Below are 12,064 nucleotides of genomic sequence, written 5' to 3'. Positions count from 1 at the left end.
ACTCTCAAACATCCTGCATCATTTCATGGTAATGTTAAAAATTTAACTTTTTAAGTAAAAGGATGAAAATGAAAATTAAAGGAAATATCACTTTTACTTTAAGAATTTAACATTACCATTAATTGCCAACATTGTTAAGGTTGAGATGTGTCAGGAAAATGAGAGGGTAGGCATGTTTTTCTCAGAGGGGCTATTTTGGAGGAAAACAACCCCAAATTTCCCTCAAAACAGCTTCAAAACTCATAAAAATGCATTTTTTGGGGTTTATAGTTGCCCTGGCAATAAACCAACCGGTTTAGGGCCGATTACGACCAGGTTAGGGCCAGTTAGGACCGGTTTGTCCACTTTTTTGGTGAAATGGAGGGTCAAACCGGACTTTTTCTATCGGTTTGACCCAGCGGGCCAGCTAACCGGTAAGTTTGACCGGTTACCGGTTCAAACCAGTCGGTTTTTAAAACACTGGTTGCAAGAAGAGTTAACCCAAAAATGTAGAGACCAAAATAACCAGATATATGAGCAATGAACCTTGAAGAAAGACAATTGCAAGAAAAGATGATATTTCCAAATACAATAAACTTGCAAATTATAAATTTAGCCCACAATTCCAATCACCAATGATCAACAAGGAATGAATGCAAGATCTAAGCTAATGTGAAATGCAAGATCTTGGTTGATTTTAATTAAGATGCCTAATCTAGATGAATCCTTCCTCCTAGTTGTTTTGAGGCTAGTCTCTAGAGTAAGTTGTGGAGAGAAAGCAAGGGGAAGCAAGCTATGGCTTGGTTAATGATCCCTCCCCTTGAGATCTAACCACCCAGTGCCTCTGGCACTGCATAGATTGTGGCTCTAACGACTGCAAGGTCATCATGTTAACCACTAAAGAGGGCCTATCCTTCGCAAGCTACAAAAGAAAGGTGGTCCTAACTTTCTTTCAACCAAGCTTAGGCTTGGAGGTAAATTTTAAGGATGCAATCTAAACTAGGATGCAAGTGTAAGATGATGACAAAGTTAGATAGCTTCAAAGAGAGGAGATAATGACAATATGCTTCAATGTAAAGATGTAAACCACTTATAACCAAAATTTATTGAGATATCAACTTAGCTCACAAGGCTACAAGATTTCCAATAGCAACTCAATGAAGCAAACTTAAGATCTCTTAATGAAACAATGTTAACAATAACAATTTCAAAAGTCTTTAGTTATAGCGTTTATTAGAGTGTTCTTCACTTATGAGATATAGAGAATAGGAGCAAGTGAAATTTAATGATATCAACACAAATAACTAAAAGACAAACAGATTGCTAACAGTGATTTTCAAAATGATGAAATGCAACAAAAAGATTAAACTATGAAATGCAAATGAAGTTAGAATGCAAATGCAAGTTAATAGGCAGAAGTAAGTTAGTATGTTAGTTCTCCTTTTGAAATAAGGAGATGAGGATGTCAAGGGATCTAAGTCCCAAGCTCCCCAAGAGAAAAATGTGTCTTTTACTATCAGAATTGCATGGGAAGGAAGCCCTTCAAGACAAGAAGGAAGGACTCCTCAAAACTTAAGAGAGATTACAATGACTAGGAATTTTAGATACAATCCTCTCCTCAAGCTTACAAAATTGATCCCTTTACAATTAGAATACTTCAGGGAACAATGGATCAGATCCACCTGCAAAATTTTATTAGAGAAATCCCCAAACCAATTTAATCCTCCTCTTCAGATTTGCGGGAATTAAACAAACCCCAAATGCTATATACAAAAAAAATGAAAAAAAATAAATGTACAAGAGTTAGATAAAAATTATTTACAAAACTAATCTAAAATATTAACAATGGACTAGATCAAGAGGAACATGAATCCAACTCCATTCCCTTGTTTAGTGATTAATAGCTCTAATTAGCAGATCTATCAATTGGAGCACAAAGAAATTCAAATAGATAAGAGAAATAATATGGTGAGCAATGGCCAAATCTCTACAAAACAAATCGTTAGATAAGTCTTGAAGTTTAACACAATGGGCTCTTAAGCTTTCTTGTCTTGGGAGTTGGCTGGTCCAACCGAAGACTTCCCCTCGTGCCCAAGATCTGAATACCATAAAATTCTCTACACACTTAAGAGCAAGTTATTAGATCACTAGAGACTAGATAACACAATAAATCTCAAGATCTAGAGATCCCTGATCCAACAACTAGCTAATGAAAAAATAACTTACAAAAAATTAATTACAATAGAGCATTAAGAACACGATTCAAAAAAAAGTTTACCACAAGAAGCAGAAGAGGAACACCACCATGAATAAACCCCAAAGATTTCTTTATTATTTCCAGAAAAATATTACAGTGGCAGAGCTTGACTCAGTGCTTCATTACAAAATTTTCGGTATCTTGAGAAGCAAATGGTTTCTAATTTATAGATAAATCCTCCAAATGGAAATTAGCTCAAAATAATTATTTTTGAGCTAATAAAAAATGTGTTAAATGAGAAATTCAAAAATTCCTCAGAAATAAAGAGCAAGGGCTTGATTAACGATACCTTCTGTTAGGTTCCTATCACCGGATGCCTCGGAGTCTAGCCTCAAAACAGTTAAGGGAAGGTCATATTTAGATCAGGCATTTAATTAAAAATAACCAAGTTCTTTGCATCTCACCTACGTCTTAGGATTTGCATTTCATATACGTTAGAAAAGCACCAAAGCAGCAGTTGTCCTTCTGGCACTTGGTATCAATTTTATAAAGCGAGAATGTTGACTCCATAAGGCACTGGTCTCAAATATTATATAATCTAATCCTTAAAATCTTGCTAAATTTAACCAAGTAGCTAGGCCATTCAACTGTGTCTCCCCGACTCATTGGTTCCCAACTTGTTCTTCATCATCTCATTTGCATAGGGTCTACCCTCCATAGCCTATTGTTGGAAGACAACTAGAACGGAGAAGTTGGGGATCAAGGTAACAACCCCCGACCTGAGTCGTTGTCACAGTGCATGTATGTAATATCCCCAATTTTGATTTTTAATTTAATAGGATTAACCGAGTTTATTGGACAAGTGCTACGCATAGCACAATTTTGTAATCTGGGCATTGGAGTTATTTTTGGTACATGGGACTTAAGAGAAATCGAAAATTTCAACCTTAGTGGAATGTGGAGGCCACCCCTCAAGGAATACGTACCCCATGGAGGAAAAATCGATTGTGGGAAGGAGGTCCAAATATTTGGCCAAGGTACCCACAAGGAAAGGTGAGGCACCAATTATAAATAGAGGGTTGAAGGCAGCATGGGGGAGCTTTTTGATAATTTGACATTCACACATTGTTTCTCAAGTTGTTCAGCTGAGTCACAAGTGTTGTTTAGCACCAGAGGTTTCCTAAGGGAAATATCACCCTCTTCTTCGGTGGACCACGAGTGAAACCCTAGGGAGGTAATCTATTGCTACTTGGGTGAGGAGATTTGCAAAGTTTGGAACCCATTTCAACAGGTTTCCTTCAGCCAATTCATACTCCGGGGAGGACACAGTAGGGAAATCATATCACTCTTTCCAGTGGGATCTCGGGGGTGTTTTTGACAGGAGAAATTTAGTGAAGCTGCTCCAGGGGAAGGCTAAGCCTTGTGGAGAATTTGGAGACTAGAGATTGTTGCTTTTGGGCAAGAAGTATTTCTCTTTTCAAGGCCTACGCGGGGGGGGGGCGATGGACAGATTTGTGTGGTGTCGGGCTCAGCTCTTGAGTGCCGAAATTTGTGGTAGAACGCCTCTCCTACTATAAGGGAAATTTCCTAAAACACTTCCTTAGCAGATTGAGGAGGAATAAGGAGGATTTCAACAGATTTCATCACTGGGGGACGCAGTCTTTGTTCAGGAGGGCGTAGTGCCAAAATAGGGCAATTTTGGAAGGTCAAAATTAGCCAAATCCCTTCCTAGGTTTTTGTGGGTTTGTTGAGAGGAGTCCGGGGTTAAATTTGCAGAATTTTCCGGGTAGTATTCAGGTCAAAAATCTCTTTTTTGTTCAGCAGTACGTTTTATTATTCAACCGGTAATTGCATCATTTTGTGGGTTTTCCGGGTGGTTGGTTTGGGGCAGATTCCTTCCTGGGTTTGGTTGAGCACATTGTGGTGAGACACTAGCGACAATTTTAGGAGGTTCTGAGTGCCAGAGAGGCAAATATCACCATTTTCTTCTAGCAGCAAGAGCGGGAATTCACTGGGTCTGCGCAAAGCTTAGTTGGGCTGATATTTGAGCACTTTGGCGGTGTTTCCTCAACCTGGGGCTTTTCTTGCTTGTTGTAACAAGCCCAGGTTCCTCTTTCCCTCACTGTATTGTACTTATTTAGCTCAAATTTTAATAGAAAGACCCAGTTTTGGTGCCAATATATGTGTATCTACTATTTATGTATGTTTTCCATTTTTTGGTATTGTTCATAAGAATGTATTTATGTTATTCACTAATAATTTCCTATTAGGAACATTACACTATAATATTGGGAATATTAAAAATTTCAAAAAAATTGGACCCTTGGGCCTTGGTGGCGAAGTCAAAGTCATTTTTTTAAGCAAATTAGCTCAAAATAATTATTTTTAAGCTAATAAAAAATGTGTTAAATGAGAAATTCAAAAATTCCTCAAAAATAAAGAGCAAGGGCTTGATTAACAATACCTTTTGTTAGGCTCCTATCACCCGCTGCCTCGGAACCTAGTTTTAAAACAATTAAGGAGAGATCATATTTAGATCAGGCATTTAATTAAAAATAACCAAGTTCTTTGCATCTGGCAGCAGTGGTCCATCCAGCACTTGGTCTCAATTTTATAAAGCAAGAGTGTTGACTCCATAAGGCACTGGTCTCGAATATTATATAATCTAATCCCTAAAATCTTGCTAAATTTAACCAAGTAGCTAGGCCATTCAACTGTGTCTCCCGGACTCTTTGGTTCCCAACTTGTCCTTCATCATCTCATTTCCATAGGGTCTACCCCCCATAGCCTATTATTGGGAGACAGCTAGAACGGAGAGGTAGGGGATCAAGATGACAGCCCCCGACCTAAGTTGTTGTCGCAATGCCTGTACAATTTGAGCAACAACAACACCCATTCAACTATGGTCTATAACAAGTGTGCACATGCACACCTATGTGTCTAGGAGGCTGGGATTTGACCAAGTACTTCACCCTTTGCATGATTATTAATAAAATTACATAGAATGTCTCAAACATATAGCAAATACCAATATGTGGTACCCATCATCCACCTGGCTCTTGCCCCAATATATAATAAAATGAAATAAACATTACATATCTTAAAAAAAATTCAAATAAGCAAGCTGACACATTATCAATGACTCTACTCATTGTCTGGACTTTGGAGGCTGCTACAATAAAGGTATATGATGACTGCTACCCTTACCACATGATTACCACCATGACAGCAGCAGCAACATCATTTGTGCCATTCTAGAAACTTATTTACAATTTATCTTCAGTACTCTGCCAGAAAAATACTCTATACTGAGTCACTCCTCAACTTGACTTAGAGATGTCTTCTTGACACCCTGAATTCTCTTTCTAAATTATAATCATCCCACTGATCATTTTTTGGTAATTTGTGTCTATCAGTAAATAATCTTTCCAGTATTGCATAAAGAGCTCCAATGCATGGACTCAAAATAATTACCTGGTAGTTTCTGAATAGGAAAGGTCGAGCTGGCATTACATTTACAAGCGATGAAACAACAAAAACCTTAGGTATGTTCCTCACAGCTGAGTCTATTAGAAGATCTCCATCTTCATCCGCACAGATTTCTTTCAGTAACCTCTCAAACTGATCTGCACTATGCTGCACCAGAAATTATAGTAAGAAAACTGCTAGATAAATGTTCTTTCCGATTTCTCAAAACATCTGACTGCATCTGTGCAAAGGGATAATACCTTAGAGCCATGTACTACAACACGGAAATTTTGTGAAGAACTTTTGTACAATTGATCTAACTTCTCCCTCCAGGTTGCAGCTTCATTATCTTTTGGTATAGGCTCAGCAAAAACCAGTTTCCCTGAGACATGAATACAAGAAATGGTCAACTTACATACTACTGCATGATATAGATTTCCAGGAGGGGCAAAACATGCCATCACATACTGAGTATCATTTGAGAGGGATAACACATACCAAGCTTTTTATAAATTTCTTCACAGTGATCCAAACTCAAGTGTTTGATTCCTAAAGCAATGGCTAGCATTCCACCGGTGGAAGTACCACATATAAGGTCAAAGATTTCATGAATACGCTTCCCAGTTCCTTGCTCTATCTTTCGAAGCATCTGTACTGTAGCTAGACCTTTCATACCACCTCCATCCATGGACAATATACGCAAACCTTGCTTTCCAACAGCTTTCCCTTTTATCGCTCGTCGTAGATGCTCATTCTCTCCTGAAATGCACTTTGAGTCTCAGTAAATGGTTCTCTGATTTCAATCTCTAGTATAAGCAAACTGTTAATGTATCCTATATGCAATTTCAATACACACCCAGTATAGCTAAAGCACGTGCAGCAGCTTTAGATATACAAGATGTTGGGCCAGCAGTCAGACGGACAAGAAGTTCACGCAAGCTTTCAGATGCAACTAAAGTGCGTCGATTCTCCCAGCAAAATGCTAAATTGCCAACAGCCAGTAGAGCCAATTGTTGAACCTGGTTACAGATTGTCATTTCATGAATATCTCAAGCTGGGTGTGTGAAAATAGTCAAACACATATCAACAACAAGCTAGGATTTTTGAGAAATCTTGCCTTCATTTCTTTGTGTGCGCACAACAGCTTTAAGGATTTCATGACTTCCCTCGTGAGCATTTTTGATGCCACTGCATCAGAAGAAAATGCTAGATTGACCACAACTTTTAATACTGATATGAGTTCTTCTGGAACAGATGACTTCAAAACTGATTCAATAGGCTGCAGTACGTCAGTTTTCATTAAGAACATTGCCAAAGAAGTATCTGATGCCAAAGATGAAAGAGCTGAGCAAGCCTGCTCCACCTGCAGAGTCAGTTTAATAAAGTTAGATAAAATGTCTCCCTCGGCCATAAACCTATCATCAAAACAGTACATAAAAATCTATTTCAAAACATATTTCAGTTCAGATTATTTATCGTTTAATCGGTTAATATTTTCCATTGATAACTTACTTTGCCTTAAAATAGTGCTCAATGATCATTATTGATACATTTTGCATTTCATAAATTTTCAAAAAATTCCATTTTTGATATTCAAATACTTGTAAACATTTTCAGGAGCCATATAAAGCATAGCTACAAACCACATGGCGGTTGTCACTACTCATCATGCTTATAAGTTGCCGAACAGCATTCTCATCTCTACCAATTGCAGTACGATTGTTGTTATCTTGAGTGATTTTGGCCAATGCGGATGCAAGAAGAAGATGATGACATGATGAGAATCGGAAAACAAGGGAAAAGAAGGCACTGAGCTTGTGTCTTGATGGAACAAAATAAGAGCTGTTCTCTGTCTGCAACTACAATCACAGATGTTACTTAATGCCTTATGTGAAACAAAATAATAAAAAAACCTTTCAGTCTAATAGATTCCTTTCTTCATATGACTTTACCTCTATTTGCACATTTACAGATGATAAAGCTTGATCACCTTCAATTCGAACATTGGCTAGTGATAAGTTGCGAAGATTGGATAATGGCAAAATTTCAGGCAAGAATTCAAGGGGGTTCCCAAACAGACGCAATATTCGTAATTCTGCCATCGCCCTGCAATAATGCAGAAAAAAGAGCAACACTGCCTTGATTCTACAGGTATTTTAACTGAAAACATACATTATAACACAGCACTGCATGTCTACTTGATGCAAATATACATCATTCTACCCTTAAACAAATTCATTACATCTTTATGAGAAGTAGAACCATAGTTAATGAATGACCTGAAATCCAGAAGTGGGCGCACCAGTTTGTTATATTCAAGGGACAATTCAACCAGACCAACACATTGCCTGAGTTCAACTGTTTGCATACAACACAGACCGGATGAATTTTCAAAATTACCTTAACAACTCACTACACAGTAATATGGGTTTAATAACTATTTTGTATAACAAAACAAGTCTATAATTTCACTGTATTAATTAAAAATAAAAATAAAACAAACAAATAATGTGTATCGAAATTTTATCTTGACATACCAATATAATCTAGAACATACCAGGAACAGAGACTAGCATATTATGATCGACCCTAAGAACTTTCAGACATTTTAGCTCACCAAGCTCTGGGGGCAAAAGTGATAATCTATTGTTGTCTAAAAGTAACCTCTCAAGTAATGGTAACCGGATCAGCTCGACTGGCAGAACCTGTAATCAAATCAAGCAAGGATTAGTTTCAAAATATGCACAGAAAACTTTCACTTTCCAGTAAAAACCATAAAAAGCAGTAACGTTTGAAAGCACAAAACTCTACATGTTAAATTTCTGTAGAACACTATCTACTAGAACTTGGAACACTGTCATCTTCTTAGCGACCTGCTCAATCAGATAGATCAAATGCAAATATATATCATTTCTAAACCGTGCATCTTAAAACTCAACTCAGAAGAGACAACATGCAATAAGAAAGCAGTTCTGATCCATCTCAGACAGCCCATGGCCATTTAAAAAATCAAAGAAATTTTCTCAAGATAATCCTTCTGTAAATCAGATAATCACTTTATAGCAGAGTACTATGTTTCTCATTAAAATATCCCATTCGAGCAACTTCCGAAACCAACTTCAGATAAAACACATTGACATTCCACAGCAGCACAAGTCCTCAAGTGTATGGCCAAAGTTACTGAAAAGTTCCACACGAGAGTAGGTGCAGTAAATTTTTATAATTTTAGGATTGTGAGATTAGTCAAATCAGGGTTTTCAAAAACCTTTAGAGACAACATTTAGGAATCAAATCCCAAGAGGATCCGAGGATATTATGAGTGAACACAATTTTAAATTGGATGTGGGTATGGTACTGGATTCAGAAGGATCTGTTTACATCGGATGTAACGTACCAAATACCCTCAATCACCCATTGAGGATACTAGGTACTTCTGAATTTCATAATTTTTCCACTTCTATACTCTTATACGAAAATCCTCTTGCCTTGTGATGAATTTATGAATGCACATAACATGACAAGTAGGTTTATGCAATATAATTATCAGTCATAGACACAGTGTGGAATTCATCCATTCATGTAGATAGAACAGCATTAAATTCATAACATAACCACCATTAAGCTCGGTGTAACACATAAGCACTAACACTTACCTTTATGTCAATAAACACCAAATGGCTGAAAGCAAAGGACAATCCACCCAACCATAGGCTTTGTGTTGCCATATCCTTTCCACAACAGGACCAACCCCAAAATGAGGCTATGACTCCACAAGGATGTTGAAGAATGTAACTAGTGCCAGTCTTCATAATTGTATTTGAGTCATGACGTATTATATCTATCAAAAGAAAGAAAAAGAAATTTTATTATTAAATAAATTGACTTATTAAAGCATGGGTTTCATTCTTGGGTCAATTGTTTTTAGGTCATAGCCTCCATTGCAGGCTTCTAGGTTTTATATCAAGTGTTCTTGTCCATGTCATATTGTAAATAATCATTCTTGGGATTCATTTGTCAAAGAAGAAATTTATTTTATTGTATTTTAGGTCTTGTAGGTCTCCTCCATCAAGTCGGCCTCGAGGAAGGGCAAGTCGGCCTCAACAAGGGAATTCGACCTCACAAGAAGCCTATATATTGGAGCAACTCGACCTCATTTGTCACTCATCTCATACAAGTTCGAATTGCAATAACTGGGAGCAGAAAAAGTGTGAAGTTCAAGAAGGAAGTTGGAATCGAAGTTTTTGGGTCTCTCTCTCTCTCATGTGCAACAAAACTCTGAAGCTTCATCGAAGCTCGGAAACTGCATCATAGTTGTGAAGCTGCATCGAAGTTGTGAAGTTGCATCAAGGTCAAAGCTGCGAAGTTGCATCGAAGCTATGAAGCTGCATCAAGGTCGAATGTGTGAAGTTGCTAGGCTAGAGCTACTGATGTTGCTAGATCAAAACTGTAGTCCTAAAGTTGGGTCGAAGTTTTGAAGTTGGTGTCGAAATTTTGGGTTGAAGTTGCATTTGAGAAGCTGGTACTTTGTAACTTTGGAAGAGATCATCTATCAGAAGGAAGAGCTGATTTGGTGGAGGAGGAACGTCTTTTGGTCTAGGGTCTTGGTCTATCTCATTTTGAATTACTGAAGGAAGAGTTCTTGACTGGGTTTTCCCCTATATAGGGGTTTTGCCCTAGTTGTGTGCCTACATCTGGTGTCTTTGATCTTTGTGTTTTGGTTTTGGTAATTGCTTGATGAACTAAGATAAAAGAATAACATAAAAAAAGATTATATTAATAATCACAAGTAATTATGAACAAAGAGAAAATATTTCTGCCTTTCTGATTTTCCAACAAAAGATGAGTTAATCCTATGGTTGTCTCACATAGCCCAATTTCCCAGCAATTCACAATATGCCAACTTGAACAATTCCAACCCACCAACTTGTGAAAATTTCATCTATCACAGCAACTGGAAATTATTTTCCTAATCGTTAATTTATTTAACAATTTATCTGCTACGGCAAATATCAAATAATTCACACTATGATTTTCACAAATAATCTACGGAAGCAAAATAGCGCTGGAAATTGAGAAAATACTAGCACACACAATAATTAACACAATTATTTTTGGACAAAAGTCCCCGAAAAAACCCAACTTGGGAAAATTGGTGCAAGAGCTAAGGGTTTTATTATTATGCGACAATGAAAACTTAGTACAATCTATGGATGCCCAACTGACAATCTAAACAGCAAGAAAATCTGGCCAAAATTATTTAATGGAATTTCCCTTCCTCCACAAGCAACCCCGGCACAACTTTGCCTCAGAAAACTTGTCCTCCTTGACTCTCTACGCAGTGCTTGCGCAAACCCTTGGACGTTTAGACCGGAACTACCTCTGATGAAGTTGTTCTATCTATCTCTGCTAAGGAAAATGATTCCCCGACCTTCTGGAAGACTTTCTAGGCCTCTGGAAGCTTAATCAATTTTTCCCTCGACTAAATCGAATTGCTCTCTAAAGTTGGCTACGCAGTCCTCTGCGCTGCCTCACTGGGAATAACTCAGCCTCTTGCTGCTGCCTTTCCTGATTTGGAAAACTTCATGCGAATCACTATCCCTGCCCCTCTTTGTCTCTGCTTCCCTACTGAAGCTTGAAATCTCCCAACACTGCTAGCTCTCTGGAAAACCGAACTCTCAAGGAAATTGAACTCTTTGTGGTTCTCACAAGTGTCTTCTCCATCTACCCATCAACTTCTTCTTATAATCCCCTGTTGTAGCACCAACGGCCAAGATTAGAACTTAATCAAGGGCCCAAATTAATTCCTTGTCGATCTGTGTGAGTTTCTAAAGAATTCTCACATTATCTCAATTAATACTGATTAATTAACCATATTCCCTAAGTTTAGACTTGGAAAATATTTTAAAATAGGCTAATAATCTAATTGAGCCATCTCTAGGTGGAATTTCCATAAACATTTCTGGGTTTTGGAGATCTCATGTGTTTTAGCCTCTCCACAATGTTTTGAGACTAGAACACCTACAATGCTACAAAAACTAGCACAACTCTCTTTCCCATCAACCTGCACAACCCAAGGAATGAGATCCCCTTCTCTGCTACGCAATCCATCGAACTATCCTACTTCCCTCTAGGGCTCTAGCACAGGTCAGCCAGGGAATCTCTCTATTGGGGACTATAGGAATTTTTAATCGTAATAGAATTTCACTCAATGGCAACAATTCCTCGTTGTTACGAATTCCATGTGGAAATTATGCACATGTGCATAATTTCCACATGGAATTCATAACAGCCATACTCATTATATCACAGGTCATAGCTCTACAACCTAGGCTCTCTGGCAACCTTTGAGAAAAATGAATGTAAAAACATCTCCCAGCGATCAAAAGGCAAAGATTATATTAGCATATTCACAAGTTGCCA

At 37.7% G+C, this 12,064-nt stretch overlaps 1 protein-coding gene across 4 annotated transcripts in view; it reads right to left on the bottom strand.

Annotated features, from left to right (window-relative positions):
* The window catches only part of LOC149141938 (phospholipase A I-like protein), a 213,942-nt gene that overhangs the window by 124,374 nt on the left and 77,504 nt on the right, over positions 1-12,064 (bottom strand). For 2 of the 4 annotated variants that reach the window (XM_089449992.1, XM_089449989.1), the window contains exons 2-10: positions 8,202-8,349; positions 7,924-8,002; positions 7,597-7,750; positions 7,288-7,503; positions 6,762-7,007; positions 6,501-6,663; positions 6,143-6,403; positions 5,905-6,026; positions 5,651-5,812 (exon numbers count right to left, since the gene is read on the bottom strand). In XM_089449992.1, the coding sequence (XP_089306118.1) occupies positions 5,651-5,812; positions 5,905-6,026; positions 6,143-6,403; positions 6,501-6,663; positions 6,762-7,007; positions 7,288-7,503; positions 7,597-7,750; positions 7,924-8,002; positions 8,202-8,349 (1,551 nt within the window). The remainder of the gene's footprint in view (positions 1-5,650; positions 5,813-5,904; positions 6,027-6,142; positions 6,404-6,500; positions 6,664-6,761; positions 7,008-7,287; positions 7,504-7,596; positions 7,751-7,923; positions 8,003-8,201; positions 8,350-12,064) is intronic. The other 2 variants (XM_089449991.1, XM_089449990.1) reach the window with 2 other exon arrangements.

The sequence above is a fragment of the Pinus tabuliformis genome, chromosome X (genome assembly GCF_031772625.1).
Source record: "Pinus tabuliformis cultivar Carrire ecotype Pingquan chromosome X, CPIR1, whole genome shotgun sequence".
NCBI lineage: Eukaryota > Viridiplantae > Streptophyta > Pinopsida > Pinales > Pinaceae > Pinus > Pinus tabuliformis.
The sequence above is the reverse complement of the archived record's forward strand: the minus strand, read 5'-3'. Positions and strand labels throughout refer to the sequence as shown.